At 33.4% G+C, this 23,050-nt stretch overlaps 1 protein-coding gene across 2 annotated transcripts; it reads right to left on the reverse strand.

The window, feature by feature from the left end:
* Positions 1 to 239: 239 nt before the first annotated feature.
* Positions 240 to 4,828, reverse strand: LOC127074485 (probable disease resistance protein At5g66900). Of its 2 annotated transcripts, XM_051015813.1 has the most exons (6): positions 4,587 to 4,828; positions 3,905 to 4,515; positions 3,157 to 3,560; positions 2,704 to 3,065; positions 2,259 to 2,530; positions 240 to 2,149 (listed from the first exon to the last, which is right to left on the reverse strand). In XM_051015813.1, exons 2-6 carry the CDS (start codon positions 4,488 to 4,490, stop codon positions 1,326 to 1,328), a joined length of 2,448 nt encoding a protein of 815 aa, XP_050871770.1. In that variant the 5' UTR covers positions 4,491 to 4,515; positions 4,587 to 4,828; the 3' UTR covers positions 240 to 1,325. The 2 variants fall into 2 exon arrangements, with proteins under 2 accessions (XP_050871770.1, XP_050871769.1); XM_051015812.1 differs by having other exon boundaries at positions 3,905 to 4,603.
* Between the last annotated feature and the right edge of the window lie 18,222 nt (positions 4,829 to 23,050).

A 23,050-nucleotide genomic window follows, 5' to 3' on the forward strand; every position in this document is an offset into this window, starting at 1 on the left:
ACACACCACACCTAACTAATTTGAATTTTAAATCTATATTTACTTGCAAAATACTCTTCTACCCCCGATTTAAGTTAAACAACCACTCTGACATCGACCTTGATTTATTAAGGCTTGTGTAATCAATGATGTCAAGAAGCTTTAGTCATAGTTCACTATTTTTTATTGGCCACTTGCCCCTAATAACACGCATAATGACTCAAAAGTCATCAATCATATTTGTCTTTTTCTTTGTGGCCAAACAGAAAATCACCAGTTTTATTTCATGTCAATAATTATACAAGTGGCAGTTAGTGGCTCTAAGAAAATCACACAATATCAAATTGTTTGAGAGCCACACTATATATTAAAAAAACATCATAGACTATGTTCATGTTCATCATGGATTTCTACCCACATATATTGAAGGGGCATTGTACTAGTACATATTTTCAAGTCATACTTTGGAAAAGTCTGAACGAACCTTAGCCTTCAAAGTTCAAACAATTTCCCGAACTTTTGACGCATCAACTTGCACTCTTGGCCTGTGATTGTCAATCTTAAAATACTACTACATGATTGTTTTAGTTTCACACTTGCGACAAATTTACTCCCAACACCTCTCTACCTCTTCCTCTGCCACTTTTATTCCAAACCAATGCCTTAACATCATGTTGATCTTTTTCTGTTTGCTGAAAAAGAACCATGATTTTTTTTCATTTTCTTTGCATGTGCCATAGCATTAGTATCCCGTTGTTCTTCCTTTCATCGTCTCTTTTGTTTTTGATTTCTTCTCAACTGCGGATGTCAAACATGGAAGCAAGCCTCTTTTGAGACAGACATGTAAGCACATTGCTTGCTACTAGAATCAATAATTGAATGACTCTAGATGTTGTCGAATGATCTGCCACTCATAGCAGCTGACCTGAAAACATACATATCACTTAGGATTTGGATTTTATCGAATTATCAAATAAGTGTCAAGGGAGCCCTCCCTTAAGAGCTAGGTATCGAGCTGACGTCCCGATGGATGCACTCTACGATGCTTTACTCGGCCTTTACGGTCAGCCCTTTTGTAGATAGCCCTTTTAAAGCCACAAGCTCTGATATTCAAACATTTGAAGAAGCCTCCCTTAAAAGCTAGCCATCATGGGAAAAGAACAAAACCACTTAAATACTCACCAAGCCATACTACTCGATGCAGGACTTGGATAATGTCTCTATCAATATTTTCAAAGATTTTTGTTGGACGAGTTCTATAAGAGGAAACTGAGTGTTTTGTTCTATCTGCTATCATGTGTCCTCAATGACAACTTTCAAAAGCAGAGGAAGAGTGCATATAGGTTTTAGGAGCGAATTGCATGAAGCCAATTTAAATTGACTTCAACTTGAGGAATCTCTATAGTTAAATTGGATATCATAGATTGGAAAGATTCCCATGAAACAGCGGTCTCTTCGTCACATATCACTTTCAAATTCTCGAGATTGACAACTGAGATCGGCAATTCACAACTTGCACAACTAGTCATGTAGAGATTTCTTAGATTACACAGATTGCCAATGTCCTCAGGTAAACTTGAAAGGCTTATGCAGTTGGAGATGTCAAGTAGACTTAGATTTGAAAGGCTTCCAATAGAATCTGGTAGCTCTCTCAAATCAGTGCAGGAAATCAGGCTCAAGAGTTCCAAATTCTCCAACTTCCCAATATCTTTGGGCAGCGAAGAAAGCTTATGACAATTAGTAATACTGAGCTTTTTTAATGAGGCAATATCACACACCCCATTAGGCAATGCCATCAAATCCTTGCAATAGTCAAAGTTCAAATCTTCTAAATTTGGAAATGTATCTGAAATTAGAATGCTACCCTTTTCAAAAGCTAGTCTCGTATTACACATGTAGAGGGATAATTTCTTCAGATTATTCAATGTGCCAAAGGAAGGAACAGAAATCCGCTCTAGCCTGATTCTATTCAGGTTGCATAAAGAGCTAAGTAGCTCAGAATTGTTCAGTTCAGAAGGACGGAAACCGTGATTTATGACTATAAGAGCTTTCAGTTTGCTCATCTTCTCCATCAACTCTGGAAATGTGTACTGCTTGGTTTGAAGATTTAAAATCAGAACCTCAACCAGAGCTGGCTGCACTTGGGACCAGTCTGAAACACAAGTTTCATCTGCAAACACAACCCATATGGGATCAATTGTTGATAAATCTACAATTAACAACATTGTTAACTCACAAGTTAGTGAATATATTTAGAGAAAGGTACAAGTATAACTAACCAGTTGATATAGATAATGTGCGGGCAGGGATCTGTTGAGGCTTCGGTTTAACACACCATTTAAAACATTTGGACAATATGCGAGTCATTGTGCCTTTCTGCTTCTCCCCAAGCCACCAATTACGTTTGTTTTCATTTACGTCAATAAGAAGTCTTTTTCTTTGTTCAATAGGTCCCTGTGTGCTTTGATAAATTCCAAGCTCTCTTAGAAGATCATGAAGGACAACAAAGTGGTTATTGTAGTAGTAATTTTCTGTGTCACTTGCATTTTTCCTGGGAAATGAACAGAAGTTAATATTCCTTGAAGAGAAAAAAATATCTATCACTATATAAAATCATTCTTCTTCATAACAGCAACATGAGCTATTGAATTTTCGTCTCATATAGTTCATGTTAGATATATTTGGATTAAGTGGCCTAGAACAAAACATCAGAGGCCATTGTACCTTGCTATTAAGAGATTAGCCAGATTCATGGAGTCTAATTTCTTGATTATATTCATTGCTTCTATGCCGGCATCATCTAGTCCATACAACTCTGCCCATATATCGATGAGAGCGGCAACAGGAATCCTTTGGTCTTCAAGGAATAATGCTAGGTCCATGAAGCACTCTTTGTTGATGGGATTATCTTCCAAAACGTCCAAGATCTTTTGGAGGCGAGTAAGTAATTCAGTATTAGAATCAAGTATAGAACAGCCTAGTGAAAGTTCCTTCACAATCTTTTCCCACAACTCATATGGCCGATTACTGAGTGACATTGCAAGAACTTTAACGGCAAGAGGTAAACCCTTGCAATGTTTCACAACCTGTATTTCAAAGCACACAAATATAATCAGTAATCTGTATATTATATAACATTGGTTCTCAAATGGTAGCAAGTACAAGAAAGACAAGCACCTTTTGGATAAGAACTTTGTCCGGAATGTTTGAATTCTTTTTCTCCAATTGTGTATAGTGGCGGAAAAGGGTTACTGCATCTTCATGAACAAGAGGATTTAGGATAAAGGTTTTGTCAAATCTCGAAAGTGCAACCCTTGATGTTACCAAAATTTTATAATCTGATATCTGGAATTGAAATTTCTCAACGAGATCTTCTGAGCCAGGCCAAACGTCATCTAGGACCAACAATATTGGACTTCCCTCCATTTTCTTCAGCAAAAGCCCCAATTCATTAACAGCATCTTCGTCGCTTTGAAACTCAGGCACCAGATATCCACAATGTTCAAATAGTCTCTCTACAATAATCTTCAACTGAGGCGTTTTCGAAAATACAACAAATAAAATATTTCCCCTGAATTTACCTAACGAATCAAAAAGAGAACAATAAGCCCAGAGTAATATGATATACATGTGCAAACAACAAAAATTTCAGCTAAATTTATCACTAAAAAACACATGTTTGAATTGACTTATTTGAGCTTACCTATTAACAGAACCACTTCTAAGACTCTTCGGAAAAACTTATGAAAAGAGCTTATGACATGACTATAAGCTGTTTTCAGCTTATTTCCATAAGCTCTTCACAACAGATTATAAAAACAACTCATAACTTACATGGAATTAGAAACAATTTGACTTTATTTTAACTTTTGTTATAGAAATAGCTTAACCAAAAACACCTATTTATCAAGCATGAAAGAATTACCTTTGACTTGTACATCCCAACATAACTTTGCAGCTAAAGTGGTTTTACCCATTCCTCCAAAACCAGTCACCAAAAGAGTAGATCTACCATCTCTAAGAAGCTCCGTCTTCAACTTACTCAACGATAAATCCAAACCAACCGTAAACTCAGGAATTTGAGGAACACCAAAAGGACCCCTAAAAATTAGTCCTCCAGATCCACTAATTTTCTTGTCAAAATTCTCTTTGTTAAGAATCTCTCTCAACTTATAAAGTGTATCCTTAACATCTTTCGCCATAACAGCTTGTTTGTTATCAGAAACACATGAACCAGAATCATCCTTCTTCTTACAGAACTGATGAAACAAAGAAGTAAACTTGTTCCAGCAAAGATTCCTTTGTTCGGCATGATTTTCTTTGATGAGAAACTTGATTTCCTCTCTAGGTGGATTCAACCGATCATTATATAGCTCGATCTCGTGAACCAGAGGAGACAAATCTTTTAACGTTGACCTAAAGAATCGCATGGATGTTTTGTCATGTTGAACTAGCTTGAACGTTTGTTGAAGCTGTGAGGTAAGAACATCAAGTTCTGTGGTTTCTCCCATAAATCTTAGTTCTTGTGAGGAGGATCTAGAAATGAAAGTTTACATGAGAAGAAGAAGAAGAAAAAGGAAGAAATATTGAAATATTAATTTATTTACCTCTTTGAAATGAGAAAGGGCTTTAGTATAGTCGATAGTTTTATAGATAAGGGTTAGTATACGGCATGATGTGTAAATATGAATGTTCTTTGATTCTTCTTCTTGTTTCGTCGTGTATCGCATTCGCATATCATCAAGACTAAGCGCGTGATAGGTAATGTTTGTTCAACTCTTGTTATTAATATCAAGGGAAAGGGAAACTACCTCACCATTACCTGCCCCTTGATATTATAACAGTTTTTCTCTTGGAGTATCTATGTTAATGAAGTCATTTTTGTGTTTAAGACTCTCAGAGTCAGAGACACGTTTAAAGAATTAAAATTACTGTAAAAACTATAGATGTGGATGTTTTCCCACCCTGAAATTGAACTTTCTTATAATGTGACTGTTACAAATAGCGTCTACAATGTCAATTCATACCGTTGGAAGATACTCTTATAATCTAATCACTATGTATCTATTCTTAACCATGCAAAGAAATTAAATATTAACTACTGATACATAAATATAAAAATATATAATACTTTACAGATTAATAAATATATTTGTGGTGCTTTTAAATATCTCAAATTGTATTTTTAGTCTCTCAAATTTATTTATTTTAAAGAATAATTCTTTTAAAAAATTCCATCCATATCTTTTGGTTCTAATACTAAAATTACCATTAAAATTGTTGTTAATTGAGTTATTAAGTAATTAACCGTGGTTAATTTTGCCGCAAAACATTTTTGAAATATTAAGAGAACCATAAACATATTTAAGCCTAAAAATTATATACATAATATTAATTAAAATTATGTGATGGTTGACTTAAATTTATGTAAAGGTTATACATTTTTTGTTGGGTCTCTTTTTTAAGAGAGATATATCACATATTTGACCCCTTCTACCCATCATCTATGTAGAGGTATCATTTGTTGTGAGAGTTTTCACTCAAAACTAAAAGTGATACTGGACACCTTCTACCCACCAACCATCTATGTAGAGATACCATTTGTTTTGTTGGGAGAGTTTTTCACTATGGAGTATTGAATATTGTGAGACTTCTTCTTTTTAGAGTAATATTTTTGTGAGAGACACCCAAAATTTTAAGGTAATAGGTGGGTGGATTCTCTCACTTATAAATGTTTAAGTCTCCACATTTCCAACCGATATGGGATTATTATTCATATTACTCACACTTGATAAATTCTCAACAACTTTCTCACACATTGTTCTCAAAGTTTCTAACTCGCATTTGTTATTCTTATCAAATATAAATAAGTGGTTGGTATTTATAAATTAATAATTTTTAAAAAATAATATATAAAAAATTATAAATAAAAGTTATTTTGACACATTGTTCCTTCATATATAAAACAAACATTTTAGGATAAGTGAGTGCTATTTAATTTATGGGTTATTGTTTTTCAAATTATATTTTTGAGAATCTGACATTAGAAATGCAAAATGTGTATGATTGTTTTAAACTTTTATTTATTATCAAGTAAATTTTTAAATTTTTAAATTTTATTTACACATTTATTTTATAGTAATTGGATGCTTATAATATTAGAATTTAACATTTTCATGAGAAAAACCTTCAATTAACTATAATTTATTATTATTTTATTTATTTATTTATTTATTTTCTATATTTTTTAAAATTAGTTTTCTTTATTAAAATTTTCAAAAAAATTATTTTATTATTGAGTGAAATTATTATTTTTTAAAATATGATTATAAAAAATGTTATTCCTAAAGATATAACTTTAAGAAATATTATTTCATACCCTAAAACAAGAGTTTAATACAGTTTTATACTATTATCTATTAAGAATATATCACTCTCTAACTCTCTTATATTATACAAATAATTTAAAAAATTTAATCCAATTTACCATAATACATAATTGTCATTGATTAATTTATTAAAACACGTATCATCTATTTTCTTTAAAAACAAACACATTCTTAAATGTGTACTCTATACACATCGCCTAGTATATAACGTGTCTACATAAAATCAAATGCTTTTCCTTTCAGAGTTGTGGGATATTGGGCCATGATTCCTTGCCGTTAGGGAACCACATTGTCACACACTCGGGGCAATATAGGCCTTATGATTTGAATTAAATGGTGCAGATTTACATCATTAAACATATAAAAAATTGGTGCGAGAGATGAATGGCTAGGATCAGACTGCATATTTAGCATTTGATATTCAGACTGCATATTTAGCATCTGATGGCAGTGAATCCATTTCTATTTGATACTAATTAAACATCATTGCTACAAAAAAGAAAAAAAAGAAACACTTCTCTTTTTAGGAAGCATCAACTATCTTACTTTGAAAAATAATTTTTGAAACTTCAAATATTTCATGGCTTCTCTGCTCTTGATAGAATATCTTTAGGTGTCCGATCATATCGAATGATGTCATGTTCTCATGTTGTTTTTGAAACTCCGAATTCATGGTAGCTAGCATGAAGCAATCAGTTTCATTGGCATCATCGACATGCTACTTATAAGCCTCTCTTTCTGCCTTAGGTGCAGAACTAGGAGATTCCACTTCAGGAACATGTTTCTCTAAGACATACACATTTTTATCATGCTTGAGGATAATCCTCAGATTTCGGTGTCAATCCAGAAAATTTATCACAAACAATTTTTCCTTATTAAGGATTGATCGTAATATGTTGTTAGAGGTGTTTGTTGTCATTAATCTACATGAAAAATATGAAAATATAAGAATCATTAAAATAACATATTTAATTAGGACTTTAATTAAATATGCTCCCACTATTTTACTCAAAATAAATGACCCTCACCATTTGATTCAGAAAATCCTGTTGGAAGATTTTCTAGTGAGTCGAGATCCACATTTCACTTTGTTTTAAGTCCGCGTAGGCGGATTACACAAAACTAGGTTATTTAGGTAGGAACTTCTTCCAATTGTATCTAATAAAACTAGGTTATTTAGGTAGGAACTCCTTCCAATTGTATCTAATACAACTCTCGAATATTTTAGTTGGGTGAATAACTCCTTATTCCAATCCATCACATGGATCATTTCCAACTCTTGCTTCTAAACATATATAATCTTATTATAATTTGTTTAGTTAAGTTTGACTCATTGTTTTAGCAATTGGATATTACAATTATCCCATCGCACCTTACTAATATAGAACATGCACCTCGCGTAGGCGAAACCTACATTATTCGATACTAGTCTTGATGAGTGCTAAAACTTGGAAAGCATAAACTTAATATTTAATTTGAGGGAATTTGCAATTATTCTGATCTCACCGGCTTATTTATCATATAAATCGTCTCTCACATGCATCAACATACACCTCTTTGACAGCACACCTCTTGTACAGTCGTGAACCCTAATCGCATAACTCTTTGACATCACAACTCTTTGACAGTCGTGAACCCTAATGCAGCAATTTCATACCGTTAAACACACGTCGATTGATAATTCAGTATGATTGATCAACGCGTCATTGGTTCACCATACTAATGTCGAATTTTGAAGCAAATGACCATTGATCGCTCAAAGGAATATCAATCATTAATTGTTTGAATGAACGAAATAGAAATAGTGTATCATATATACCATATTTTGCATCAGAATTACTTATATCATATATATAAATTGATTGATCTCATTTGTGTAACCTATGGACGATCGATGTATCGCTACTTCACCATACTAACATCGGATTCCGAAGCATAGTCAACATCAATCATCCAAATCATACACACATGATGCCAAATTTAATTACTCGTTTATAATATAATTCATTCTATCTTTTAATCATATTAATACAGAAAATACAGAAAATAAACAGCTATCAGATGCATGGTTTCGTAAGTGGCTCTGATATCACTGAAGGAAAATTGCGATCCAAAACACATCGGAAATTAAAAAATTTCCTATAGTGATCCGTACGAATGGGCATGATCAGTGATAAAAACCGTCACCTCTTTGTGGCGATTGAAACCTTTGATGCATATCTAAGGAGTGATCATGAGCATTGAATAGTGACAACGCCTCTACTCAATCCACACGAACGAATTCCTTCAGTCTCAGTGTTATCTACTGCGAATGAAGAATTTGAGTGAGTGAGTGAGTAAGAGAGAGAGAGAGAGAGAGAGAGAGAAATGAAATTTCATCAAGTGAAATGCTTCTGCACAAGGGTTCTATTTATAGAATCATTTGTATGGGTTGCAAGCTAAAAAGCCCACTTAAGTGTATGTGGCATATATCTTATGGTATACCAAAAATCGCTCAAGCGCATGGTACCTTACCATATTTCGTATTCTACTTAAGTGCACCGTACCTTATGATGTTCTACAATTCACTTAAGTGCATCGTACCTTACTGTATTTCTTATTTACTCTGTCTCTCATCAATCCGTCCTTTTGTGTGTGATCCTGTAGGTTTTCAAGATATTGACAATTATATTAAATCACGTATTGAACATAATAAACAGTGAGTGATATCTAGCAACATATCACTGCTACCCAAGACACGAAAATGTCATGTGATATAACAAATCCTTTTTTGTGATAATACTTGTGTGTATAATTATCCTTTTGCCCTTATGTCTATATTGAACACAAGGCATAGATTGTGTCATCCTTGTCCAGTTCAATATTGATCCCTTATACATTTATCCTGTTACGCGGGATGGGCAAATTCCATCTAGGTAACTCATGTCCCTCAGCATGCTTCATGGAGTATCCATCAATTGTCTTTATTGTCATCCAGTTATTGATAATGTTTGATCAGCAATAAAGCACTCGACTCTACATCTAGGGTCCATAGTGGTTTCAGGTCGAAGGGTGGTATACACCATTATCACCATGATAATAACTTATGACACTTTGCAAAACATTCTATGTAGTATTCTCATAGCGGGTTAATCCAGTATAAATATTACTCCTAATATTCATACATATGTTTAAGACTTGATAACTCCTTATCCATGATCCATGAGATGTGATCATCAGTTTATATACATAATAGTTTTAATGCTTTAATATTATACCACTTCACAACAAAGCTCGACTACGGATATTTTAAGAATAGTGTCCGTATGTTTAATGGGATCTCATGATTAAGTCACACTTGATATATTAAACGGACTAGCTATTCTAGGGACTTTATTAAACAAACATAATAAAGAAAAAGCCTTTTATTATTAATAAATAATTCGACACAAGTATCAAAAGTATTGACCTCCAGGGCTTACATCAACACATCCATAAATAACAAGTCATAAACAATATACATGGTACAACAAACATATCAAGTCATAGAATGCTTCAGAAATGTACCGTACATGACCCATAATTGGGTGTCTATAATGAAATAAGGATGAAGCTAAAGTTAGAGTTGCCAACTTGTGTATATTTCGAATGAATGTCATTTTGGATCTTTGCACAAGTTTTCAACGCTAACATTAGTTCCGTCCTCTTTATTTAAACAAGCATCCCTACCTACAAGTTAAAACAAGCAGAAAGTTCAAACATTATGAAACAAGCTATTGAAACAAATTTTGAAAAAAAAACTATAGTGAAAACGAACCTGTTAATACTCATTGGCTAAGATTTGATGTTATGGTTTCATTTCGGGGTTTCAATATGAGAGTGACGAGTGACAGAGTTGTTAGGGTTTCGTTTTGAGAGAGACGGGTGAAAGAGTTGTTAGAGTTTTGTTTTGAGAGAGACGATTGTTATGTACTGAAGCGAGATATAATTTCGCTTATATATAAATAAATAGTATATTTCATCATGGATGAAAGTAAAAACAATGGTGATATACAAGGTCAATCACATTATTATCACGATAAATGGAAAATTATTGGTGTTGGGATTCCAATCATTTCACTCCATGTACATTTCACTACGATTGTTACATATGACCGTTGTGACATGTCCTTTAGTAAATACCAACAAAAAAACGTCCAAAAATAAATTATTACCACAGTTAGGGACGAAGCTACTTTCATTGAAATGGGGCACGTGCCCCCACTATATTTTATAACATAAATATAAAATTTATAATTAACCAATTTTATTATTGTATTAACCATAAAAATATAGATTATTAACCACATATTTTATTTATAATTTATTAATCAAATTTACTACTTCATTAACCAGTCAATTTTATAATATTAACCAAATTCTGACATTAAAATATGAAATATATTAGAGTGTAAAGACTGATTATTATATTTATCTTTTAATGTCAGAACTTGGTTAATGTTATGATATTTATTGGTTAATGAAGTACTAAATTTGGTTAATGAATTATAAGAAAAATATGTCATTAATAACCTATATTTTTGTGGTTAATGCAATAATAAAATTGGTTAATCACAAATTATATATTTATATTATAATTTTTTTTTAAAATAAAAATATATTGTTCACCTATAAATACAGTGAACAACATTTGGTGTAAGAATTGGTGTACAATTTAGGTGTAAAAATAGCATAAATAAATGAGTGCTCTATACATGAGTGCTTCTATATACACATAAATATAGAATACGAAAATATCAACAATGTCCCTAATGAGAAAAACAATTGGAAAAATGAAAAATGATTAAAATAAAATATTTAAAAAAATCTAGAAATATCACTAAAAATCAAATTAAATCAAAATAAGACTCTACAAAGTTTTTCAGATTTTTTTAGAAACATGAAAACAGAAAATAAATCAAATAAAATAAAACAATAAGGAATTTGCAATTTCGAGGGTCAAAATCACTTAATTTGTTTTAAAGAGAGTATTGTTTGTTGAATTATTTCTGATTTTCTGGATAATATAGAAGAACAACATTTTAGTGCATAAGTAGTCAGGTATCATGAGTCACCAATGCAACAAATTTGTTGCATAAGAAGAACAACATTTATTTATGTTTTATTTATGATTCATGATACATGAGTGCTTCTATATTTGTTGCATTGTTGTATTTTCGTAATTGTGCTCTATACATGAGTGCTTCTATATACACATAAATAAATGTAATACTAATAATAAAGATATAAATTAAAATAGAATAATTAATTAAAAGAGTACTTTTCAATAAATATAGTATTAAAAATCAAATATAAATTATATGGTATATGAATCATTATTTAGGGTTACTTTTTATATGATTGTGAATTTGTGAGTTTTTTATTTTGAAAGTCAATATCAAAATAGTTTTTTATTATAATTTTGTAAAAAAATAATTTATATATTTTTATTTTAACACTAAGATGTTATCACCAAAAACCACATACAACTACTCATACCATCGTTAAGTATCTTATATAAAAAAATGGTGATAATGAAATTGAGAAAATTACACACATAAAAATTGTAAAAATTATTAAATATTTTTTAAAGATAAATATCATAAAAAAAAATATAAATATAATATAGATTTATGCTTTAAAAAATAAATGTTAATTTATTACAATACACAAATATATTGCCCCCACAACTTAAAATTTTCGGCTCCGTCCCTGACCACAGTTAACACGATGACCATTGTAAAACTGGTGTTACAAAAGGTCTATTTAATAGTAGTGAGTTGACTTCATAAGTAGTCTTTCTCAATGAGAGCTCTTATATAGTTTACCTCTTCCAATGTGGGGCTCTCATGGAATAACTTGAGGCGGTGTCCATTTACTTTAAAAAGTTTATCATTATCTTCGCTTTTTATTCAAGGATCAAAGAACATTCTTCTATAGGTAAAAGTGTGGAATGGGCAAGTGAAAGTGATATTCTCTTTGCCCTCTAGTGCAATGTAGATCTCATTTTTCATAACATCCAAAATCAAGAGCTTACACCGCCTTTGGGGCTTCCTCACTTCTTTTTCTCCATCTTTAAGTAAGATTATATGCATACATATGGACATACTAATATCAAGAATATCAGCCAAGGTCCAACCAATTTCCTTTTTATGTTTCTTTAATATCTGTAACACTTTTTTTTCATGTTCATATTCAAGTTTAGATAAAAAATTTATAGAAAAATTTTCTTTAAATTTTAAAAATGCATATTTAAATTTGAAGAGAGTGACTTAAGCTCTAAAGCAGATGATTGCTCAAAGGATGACAAAATTTTGGAAGCATAAACTACATTTACATCTATAATATCAACTTTGTCGGTAGAAATATCATAAGAAATATCAACATGTAAGGCAACTTCAATTTCAGTACAAACTGAACATAAGTGAGTATCAATATAAACATCATAAGTATAAGTGTCATCAAAATCAGATAAAGAAGAGAAATCATCAAAAAGTGAATCAGGTGCAACAAGTTCTCGTAAGGCTCTTTATTCAGCCATGTTATGATAATTAAAATCAAAATTAGAATCAAACAACTTATGAGAGAAAACAAAATTAGATTCACTATCGCTAATGGGTGCATAAGTAGTCATGTATCATGAGTCAACAATGCAACAAATACGAAAATACCAACAATATCCCTAATGAGAAAAACAATTGGAAAAATGAAAAACGATCAAAATAAAATGTAGATGTTTTTTATTGGCTGCATTTTGTGTTAAAACACTTACTGTACTTAGATGTCTTGACTGATGTCATGACATGCTTAAGTAGTATGCTGCAGGATTAGCTAATACAGGATTTATTGGATGTCAAACTGAATGTTATGACATTCATCCCTGACAGCAGATGCTAAAGTATAGGCTAGTTAGTTTTTCCTGTTATGTTTCAGTATTTATCTCAGGCTGATTTTCAGGAAACTAACAGTTGTGCTAAAATTGAGAGACCTAGCATATAGCCTATTTTCTGGATGTCAAACTGAATGTTATGACATTCATTCCTGACAGCATATGCTAAAGTGTAGGCTAGTTAGTTTTTCTGTTATGCTTCAGTATTTATCTCAGGCTGTTTTTCAGGAATCTAACAGTTGTGCTAAAATCCAGGAAACTAACAACTGTGCTAAAATTAAGAGACCTAGCATATAGCCTATTTGTTAGCACCCTAATGTGTGGAAATTAGGTTAACTTGCTTGACCTTAATTTTAGGAAATTCAAGTACAAGGCCCAAGTGTTGCATTATAAAAGGATGGCAATCCTACTTTCAGCAACTCGGGGGTTTGAAGTGTGAAGATTTAAATATATCAGTATAGATCCTTGTTGTATTTTTATCTGTGTCTTGAATTAGTTTTTACTTGTGAGCCAAGCAATTATCACCTAGATGATTGCATTGGACTAGGGTGTTCATTGAGTTGTAATTGTTGTGTCACTCTAAGCTTTTAAGCGTGAGTGTTGTGTTTCTTGATTAAAGCTTTTAAGCACAATCAAGAGTTGTTTGAAGTATATCTTCACCACTGACTTTAAACTTATTAAAGGTTGTAATCACTGTTGTGATTGAGGGGGAGTGAGTAGGTACTCAGGTCTTAGTTTAGATTGAAATTGCATTGGGTAGGTCTTAAGTGATAGGATTAAACTGGTGGTTTAAGTCCTGAATTAATACCTCTTATAGTGGATTTCCTCCCTGGCTTGGTAGCCCCCAGACGTAGGTGTGTTTGTCACTGAACTGGGTAAACAATTCTCTGTGTCATTTACTGCTTTTTACATTTACTTTCTGCATACATTACCTGTCTGCGCAGAATTGGATGTCATAACATCCAGTGTGACATAAATAGTCTGTTACTAGAATTTCATAAAATATTTAAAAAAATCTAAAAATATCACTAAAAATCAAATTAAATCTAAATAAGACTCTACAAAGTTTTTCAGATTTTTTTAGAAATATGAAAACAGAAAATAAATCAAATAAAATAAAACAATAAGGAATTTGCAAGTTTGAGGGTCAAAATCATTTAATTTGTTTTTAAGAGAGTACTGTTTGTTGAATTATTTCTGATTTTCTGGAAAAAAAATCGGAGCAATTCGAAAAAAATAACTTACAGAGTCACCTGATATGCTGGAATACTTATTACTATACTGCAACCCTGAAAATCAATAAATAAAAAATGTTAACAAGACTCTAATCTAGGATTCTAAAGTTAGTCAATATTATCAAAGAGTCCACGACAACGGTGCAAATTTGATCAACTGTCACGCACGAGTCAAAAATGATAATTAAAAATCGAGTAAAATAGAAGTAACACTCGAGTCGTATCGCAAGGACTCTTGAATATTTTAACCAAACGATCATCACAGTGAGGGTTTTTTTTAGGTTCAGAACTTAAATCGAAGACGATTAAGGTAAAAGCAAAATTGATAATTAAGCTAATCTACTATATTGATTTTTGACTTATTATCGATTTTTATAATTTCAATTCCCTAAGTTATTTTGATCCTATTCAATTACAATACCCACTAACAATCGTAATTGGTATTATATGATGTGTGTTCCTAATTTCCGAATTAAGCAAACAAATTTAAGCAGTCACAGATTAAGTAAATGCAATTTAATCAAACACGATAATGAAAAAGCTATGCTAACGTGATTATAGTTAAGGATCATACAAACAAATCAAATTTAATCAACTTTATCCTATAAGCAACAATCAAATTAAACAAATGAAAATAATCGAGTTAAGTAAACGAATTTATAGGAAGAATTAAAAAGAAATCAAAATTAAATTGTAATTTATAAAAATCTCAAAGTGAAATTTGAATATCGTAGATCATCCATATGTGAATCAGCTCTCCATAGAATTTGTATGCCTTATTCTTGATATTTGAGTGCTAAATATAACTTAAATTTTAAAGAAAATTGGGCTTTAAGAGCATCAGGCCGAAAAATATAAAAACTGGCCCAAAACTAATTATTTTATTAAGTCTGGAGATAAAAATAATTATTCTACCCTTTTATACTCCAAACTAGCTTTGACTTCAATACAAAATTTGTAGTTTATTCTCTCAGTTTTCCAACATATATTAGAACGTGTCAATCCGATTCTCGTAGCTCAAGTTATAACCTTCACAACGAGAGATGTTAAATTACCACTTATTCATAAAATAAATAATCAAATTAAAATAAAATCAGAAATAAGCTAAACTTAGATAACACACTAAAAACAATAAAATAAAAGTAGCAAGTCATAAAAATTCTTTAGCACAATGTAAAATATGGTGTATGAAAATACATGATCAATGCCACAACAATAAAAAGGGGGTGAAAATACATCTAACAAATGTTAACGGTAAAATTCAGCATCAAGATAATAGTAACAAGTTATAACATATATCATTCACACCCAAAAACACAACCAAATATATAACAATACAAATAAAATGCTAATGCCACCAACTCCTTCTCAAAATGCATGTGGTACCAAAATCTCTGAGATCAGAGGTATGTTACTGATTTTCCCATGTCTCTCATTCCTCTATGAACAGTGCCCTTCTCTGGACGTAAGACCACCATAGTGCCTATCTGAACTAGGCCATTACTAGACCAAAGTTCTACCTAACTCCAAAATAAATTAATGCATGATTATAAACAAGGTAAACACGCAGTATCATCCACATCATAGCATTATAAAATCTCAACACAACAAAACATCATAAAAAATATTTCACTCTTGAACCTATAACTCGTCAATCACAAGCCATAATTCCTCTCTGAATTATTATACTTAAGTCGTCAATAGTGGCCTCACTGTGATCCCTATAGATTACTATACTCAAAAATATATTTTTAAAACAATTTTTATTATTTCTCCTCAAAAAGATAAAGTTATGTTATTACCTTAAACCTCAACTCATCAAAATACTCAAAGAACTCAAAATGTCTCAAAATTCCTAATTCTTAAAATAACCTGTGAGTACTCTAAAATACCCGAACGCTCTAAGTGTAAAGGTTCACAGTAATAACTCCACTAGGATAAGGAACATACAATTTTTTCTCAATTTACTCAAAAGTGACTCTAAGGTCACCAAAATGACTCTAATAACACAAATTACTCAAAAATATCACCGAAGGACTATAAAACTTTAAAACTGTTGAAAATGCACGAAACTCGAAATGGCCACCGAAAAAATTGATCAATTGTCGAACAATCGTCGGCCTCCGTGCGATGAGGCACCCGATGGCGAAAATTAGAAAATCACAAAAACCGCGAAACAGGCGTTCTAGAAATCGCTGGCTGCCATCATTTCGGTGCGGCTTGTCTTCGTCGCAACAATCGCTACGCAACTGCGATCGCGATGATCGTCGACCACCTTCTTTTAGGCGCGACTGATCCCTCACCTTAATCGATTTTTGACTTTTTCCTGAAAGTCTGATTTTTCAAAAAAGTGATTTTCCAATTTTTAAGTTTTTGTCAAAAGAACGGATTTTCCATAAAATAAATTAAAATTAAGCTTTTCTGTGTTTGGGGAAAATTCCAAAACTTAATCGATTCCAAAAATTTGTAGGGAAATAGAACAGGGTTTCAACATGACGCATTTGGGAAATTAAACGAACTAAATGGGGTCGTTCGAATTTCTGGGGGTAAAATCCTAACTCAACAACAATCAACCAAAAAGCAAAAGATTTTATACAATCAAATCATCGTCAACACAAGGTTATAATCCTACAAACAATATCACTTATCCCCTTTTTGGGTCTTGAAGCAAAAATATACAAAACATTCTCAACAATTACACCAATAAGGTTTTACCCAAACGTTATTGGTTAATTCATACATATCGTAAGATAAAGGAGAAAATTAATGATAAAACATACAACCCCTAAGGCACTGATAGGAGGGTAGAGAACCCCCACTAACCTACATGCCTAAGTCACCCATCAGTAGACAATCCCACTGCCTTATTTTTCCAACAAAGATGATGATGTTATTAGCAACTCGTTGGGTTCCTCTTCTCAACCTTCACTCTCCTTCCCAAAATCTCTTTTGATCTTCTGCCTCTTCTTTCATGTACTGTTAGTGTAAGAACAAGATTTGGTTTTGCATCTAGCCTTATGTTTTGATGATAATAATACATAGGATCTTAGAGAATAACCTTGTAGCCTAATGGTTTTGTTTTGTGTGCAGATACAAGATATAAGTTCTGATTATGAAGAAGTGACGTGTGACGTCATCAGATCCTGAATCTAGTCCACTCTGATTCTAAAAAGTGTGTTCTACAACATAATCAAGCTCTGGGCTACTCTACTCAATGCTTCTGATCATTGTATATCCAAAGCTTTATGACCCTGAAGCGTCTTTCACTATCAAGCTCTAAACTCTTGTGCTCAAACAACTCTAATGAACTGTGTCACCAGACTCTGCAGACCAGGCTCAGATGAGCTGGATCAAGACTCTGAAGACCAAGTTTCTGACGATTCTCTCAACCAGACTCATATTCTTATTTCTATACATGCTTCATCACCTCTTTATTAGAAGCATCTGAATATTGAAGATAAGATCAAAAAGGTTTTACGTGAGAAAATAGTACACAATACAAGATCAAATGTTCCTTCCATTACACTAATTTTGTGGGCTAATGGTTGTATTATTGTACTATTATGTCTCCCATTTTCATAGATTGTTATGCAAGGATACAACTATATTTGTGTATTCTACTTCTGCCCTCCAACGGATCTTTTCATGACCTATATAAGGGAGTCTTGGAAGAATGGAACTGAAACGAAGGAACCAAGTGCTAAGAATATCATTATGTGAATATTGTATACTATGAATATCTTTGAGAGAAAAGAAACATACACACAAGGAATTTTTATTCATATTCTTCATAGAATATATTTGTGTGATATACTTATAATCCATTTGTGTATTCTACTTTCTTAGAAGCATTTTATAAACATACTTTGTATCTCAATCTTTGTGATTGTATTTACTTGAGTGACTATGGTTTAGTCATAATTACTCAAGAAGACATTGATAGTTAGTCTTTGTGTTGTAATTAAGTTTGGTTATATTGGATTTAGCATTGTGATAAGGCAAAATCACCTTGGCGGGTGGACTGGAGGTAGCTTTGTTAACAGCGAACCAGGATAAAAATAATTGTGTTCATTATTTTTGTTTTTAGTTTTCTGTTAGTCTCTTTGAGTTGCAAAAGTTTTATTTCTTGAAACCCAATTCAAACCCAATTTTTCTTGTGTTTCCTTTACCTTCAGTTAGAATGTTCTAACCTAGTTTTTCCCCACGTTTTAGAATTTATATGGACTTTATTTTTCAAAATTACAATTTTTGCCCAACTTACTCTCAACTTCTCACCTCTTGCCTCACACTCTCCTCCATTCACACAAATGACTCAATTCTCTATTTAATTAATTAAATTATTATTTTAATTAAATAAATATTCAACTTAAATAATTATTTAATCGGAATTCTATATTTTATATTATTTTATCTTATTACAAAATAACTAATATGCCTAATTATCTGCAATAATCCCAATAATAGTTTATTTATCTGCTCTCAAATCTCCTAACCCTAGTAAGTAGTAAATTACCAAAATACCCCTACTCTCCGAAAAACATCAAAATCAAATATAATGAATAAATCACACTAACAATTAAATAAAATACTCTACTTAAAAGTTTGGGTGTTACAACTCTCCCCCACTTAAAAGGATTTTCGCCCTCGAAAATTTGAATATGATTCCTTCGTCCGACTCTCTAGCTCCCAAATCAGACTCCCTCAGCAGGTCCTCCCCAGATCACCTTCACTAAAGCAATCTTATTCCCTCTAAGTTGCTTAAATTCTTGATCCTCGATCTATATGGACAATACTTCAACAGTTAGATTGTCTCACTTGCACGTCGTCCATCTGGACTATATACGATTGATCTGGAATATACTTCTAGAGCTGAGACACATGAAAAACATCATGCAAGTTCAAAAGGGACGGTGGCAATGCCACCCTGTAGGAAATAACTCTAATTCTCTAGGAAATATGATAGGGACCAATAAACAAGGAGTAAGCTTCTTAGACTTTAAAGCCCTTCTAACACCAGTCACATGTGTAACTCTAAGAAACACATGATCGCCCTCTCGAAATTCAAGAGCCTTTTTTTTCTTATCATGATAGCTATTATGTCTGATCTGAGATTCCTACATCTTCTATTGGATCATCTTCATTTTCTCTGTAGTCTATTGCACAATCTCTGGTCCAAGTACAACACGTTCTCCAAACTCATACCAACACAAAGGAGTCATACACCTCCTCTCATATAACACTTCGAATAATGTTATCCCAATGCTCAAATTATAGTTGTTATTATAGGTAAACTCGATAAATGGAAGAAAATCGTCCAAAAAACCTCTTTTCTCTAAGATGTAAGCCCTTAAAAGATCCTCCAAAGACTGGATAGTCCTCTTAATATGACCATCAATTTGTGGATGGTAAGCAGAACTTAGCTTCAGCTTAGTACCCAGAGCTTCCTGTAAGCTCTCCCAAAACCTGGATGTGAATTGTCATACCCCAAAATTTGCCCGTTAATATTACAAGGCATTTTTCAGGACACCCCAACTTATTTTGCAAGGCCCTGACAGTAAAGGAACAAAAGTCCAGCTCACAACAGGCCCAATCCAGAAAATGGCCCAGACTAGCTTGCTCGCTAGGCGAGCAATTCCTTCGCCTAGCGAACACCTCGTTATGACACTCGCCCCAGCGAAGCACCAGATCCAGTAAAAGCCCAAACTAGCTTGCTCGCTAGGCGAGCAACCCCTTCGCCTAGCGAAGCTTGCGAATGTCAGAATTCCTGGGCTTCATTCTGAGCCCATTAGGTCACAACAAGAGCACTATAAATAGCCAAGCCTTCAGTCACGAAGGGGGGAGGAAAAACGGAGACGGGAGAACGGAAACGGAGAAAGGCAAGCCCTAGCAAGCAAACCCTGATACTCACTGGAGGCAAACCCTGAAGGAACTCGGCGGCACCAAGGTCCACCTCTGCCCAATTCGATCCGATTTGCCGATTCGAAGTCACAACTCAGTTGCTAACAGGTTTACATCGCTATTATTGTCTTATGTTCTTAATTTGCATATGGCTTTATGATTAGATTTATGAAATATCTTAAGCTTGGCATGTGAACTTTAGTATATACCTGCATACCTTAAATGATTAATCATATAATTGCGGTAATGAAATCCATAAGGCATAAAATTGGTTGAGATTGTACTGATATCAAATTCAAAACCAGCAGCCGCTCGCTAGCACATCGCTAAGCGAGCCGGTAGCGAGTACTCGCTAGGCCTTCGCTAGGCGAAGCAGGGGCGAACGGGACAGTGGCTGTTTCATTTCCTTGTTGTTCTATCTTATGTTTGTCTAATCATGATTTATTATAATTCTGCATCATTTGGCCTGAGTTCATGACTATTGTGTTTATTTTATGTTGCAACTTTCAATTATACTTTATCTCGATGCTCTAATCCGTGTGTTGAATTGTGTAAAGGCTTACATATTTTCGAAGAAACGGCCGGCTAGGTACTCCACCTTATGTGTGGGATACCCTTATGGAGATTCACCCTGAATTACTCGATTGATTTTAATGTATTAATTTTATGGCGAAGATCCACCCTAAAGGCTTAATTATTCTTAATGTATTGGTTTTAATATGGACCTAATTACCTACTTGATGACGGCTACCTAATTAATTGTAAAACGTTGCCTTTAAATAAATGATATCGGACCTCTCTTTGTTACCCCACGATTACGGTATTATGGTCATGTCCCGCGAATGTGGGGATACACTTAGCAAAGACCCTTCGGTTAAATCATCATAGTCCCTCGAATATTGCCTTTGTCCCTCGATGACCCTTCGGTATAGCCTACGATTAAATGATGATAGTCCCTTTGAATGCTAAGGTATCCTCACAACTGTTGCCTTCAATGACCTATCGATGACCCTACAATGACCCTTTTACATCCAAAGGATAAAACTACTTACTTCTCAATAGTAAGGACAGTTTTACCCTCATAAGGATAGGAAATGCCCATAACGACCTTAGGAAGGTATAACTCTCAATTACTGGATCATAACCTAAAACATTTTCCACCCCTCACACTTTGCAAGTCCTAGAAAATCACCACTTGGTATACATTCATACTAGAATCATTACCAAGTTATATTTTTCTAAACTGTTTTTCAAAATCAAACGAGATAAATACTTTGTATACATTCATACGAGAATCATTACAAAGTTAAACTCTCTTTTCGAAACATTTTTAAACAACTCACCAACACTTTTCAGACAAAAATATAAGTGATCCAGCAATTAAGAGCCCATGGATAACCATGGATACAAAGGGTGCTAATACCTTCCCTTTGTATAATGTACCTCCCGAACCTAAGAATCTAAATTAAGGTCTTTCCTGTTCTTTTCCACCTTTTCTTATGGGATAAAAGAAAAGTCGGTGGCGACTCTTGCTAACCGCGACATTGCGATTAAAAACACAAAAAGTCAGTTCACCGTATGACAGAACTGGCGACTCTGCCGGGGATGATTACAAGAGAGGTTACCTTAAAAAATAAAAAACAAGATCACTTATTTAAAATTGTCTGATTTACTTTTAAGGGATTGCTTGGGTATTCTTGAGTGAAAGATCCTACACCCGGATCTAGTGTACCTTAGGTAAGTAGCAATAGATCATCGCGACTATCCGGCGTATACTGGAATGGTTAAAATGATGGCTACGGTTAATGTGACACTTTGGATGTCCTGATGTTCCTCATGTTTACTTGAGGAAAAATTTGGCATCTGCGTGGTGTCATTAAAGCATTAACCAGACCTTTAGAACCCTAATTGACTCATCCTGGCCATTAGAAAGTAGTGAGATAACTGACTTCGGTTCCGACTGGGGTTGGTTGAGACTCGATACTACACTCTTTGAGATTGGACTTTAGGGAAGCTTCGGTCAACCACTTGGTGTTGCACTGAAGTGGACTTAAAGGAAGGTCGATGATTTGAGATCCTTCTAGAACCCGGTTACTATTCTAGGACAGGTTGAACCAACCAAACTTCAGTGGGAAGGGTACTTACCTATGGAACTCATGCAAGCCTTAAAACCTAAGAATGATTGTTGCGTAACTTGTTTGTGCGTGTTGTTTACATAACATCATAACATCATGACATCATAACATCATAACATCGTTGTACTAACCATTTCAAGGACTTAGGAATTTAGCTTTGCTCTGTTAAACAGGTTATGGCTTCCAGGAAGACAATCCGGATTAACCTTGTAATGATCCCTCCTCAACTCAAGGATTTAGTGTCAGAACTTCCCGATCATGCTCAGTTCATCAAGAAACACGGTTCTCTCCTCAATTTGGTTACCACTGGTTTCAAAGAAGATATGATGAGAGTTCTATTCCAGTTCTTCGATCCTAAACATCATTGCTTCACCTTCCCAGATTATCAGTTGGTACCCACATTAGAAGAATTCTCCAAGTTGCTGGGGACACCTATTCTTGATCAAACGCCTTTCAGTGGTTTAGAAAAGGTTCCGAAGTCTGAAGAAGTTGCCGCAGCTTTACACA

Source organism: Lathyrus oleraceus, chromosome 4 (genome assembly GCF_024323335.1).
Source record: "Lathyrus oleraceus cultivar Zhongwan6 chromosome 4, CAAS_Psat_ZW6_1.0, whole genome shotgun sequence".
NCBI lineage: Eukaryota > Viridiplantae > Streptophyta > Magnoliopsida > Fabales > Fabaceae > Lathyrus > Lathyrus oleraceus.

Coding starts and splice junctions, on each gene's coding strand:
- LOC127074485 (XM_051015813.1), bottom strand. CDS start 4,490: ATGGGAGAAACCACAGAACTTGATGTTCTTACCTCACAGCTTCAACAA. Junction 2,531..2,703: donor GCTAATCTCTTAATAGCAAG/GTACAATGGCCT, acceptor TTCATTTCCCAG/GAAAAATGCAAGTGACACAG. Junction 2,150..2,258: donor CACATTATCTATATCAACTG/GTTAGTTATACT, acceptor TTGTGTTTGCAG/ATGAAACTTGTGTTTCAGAC.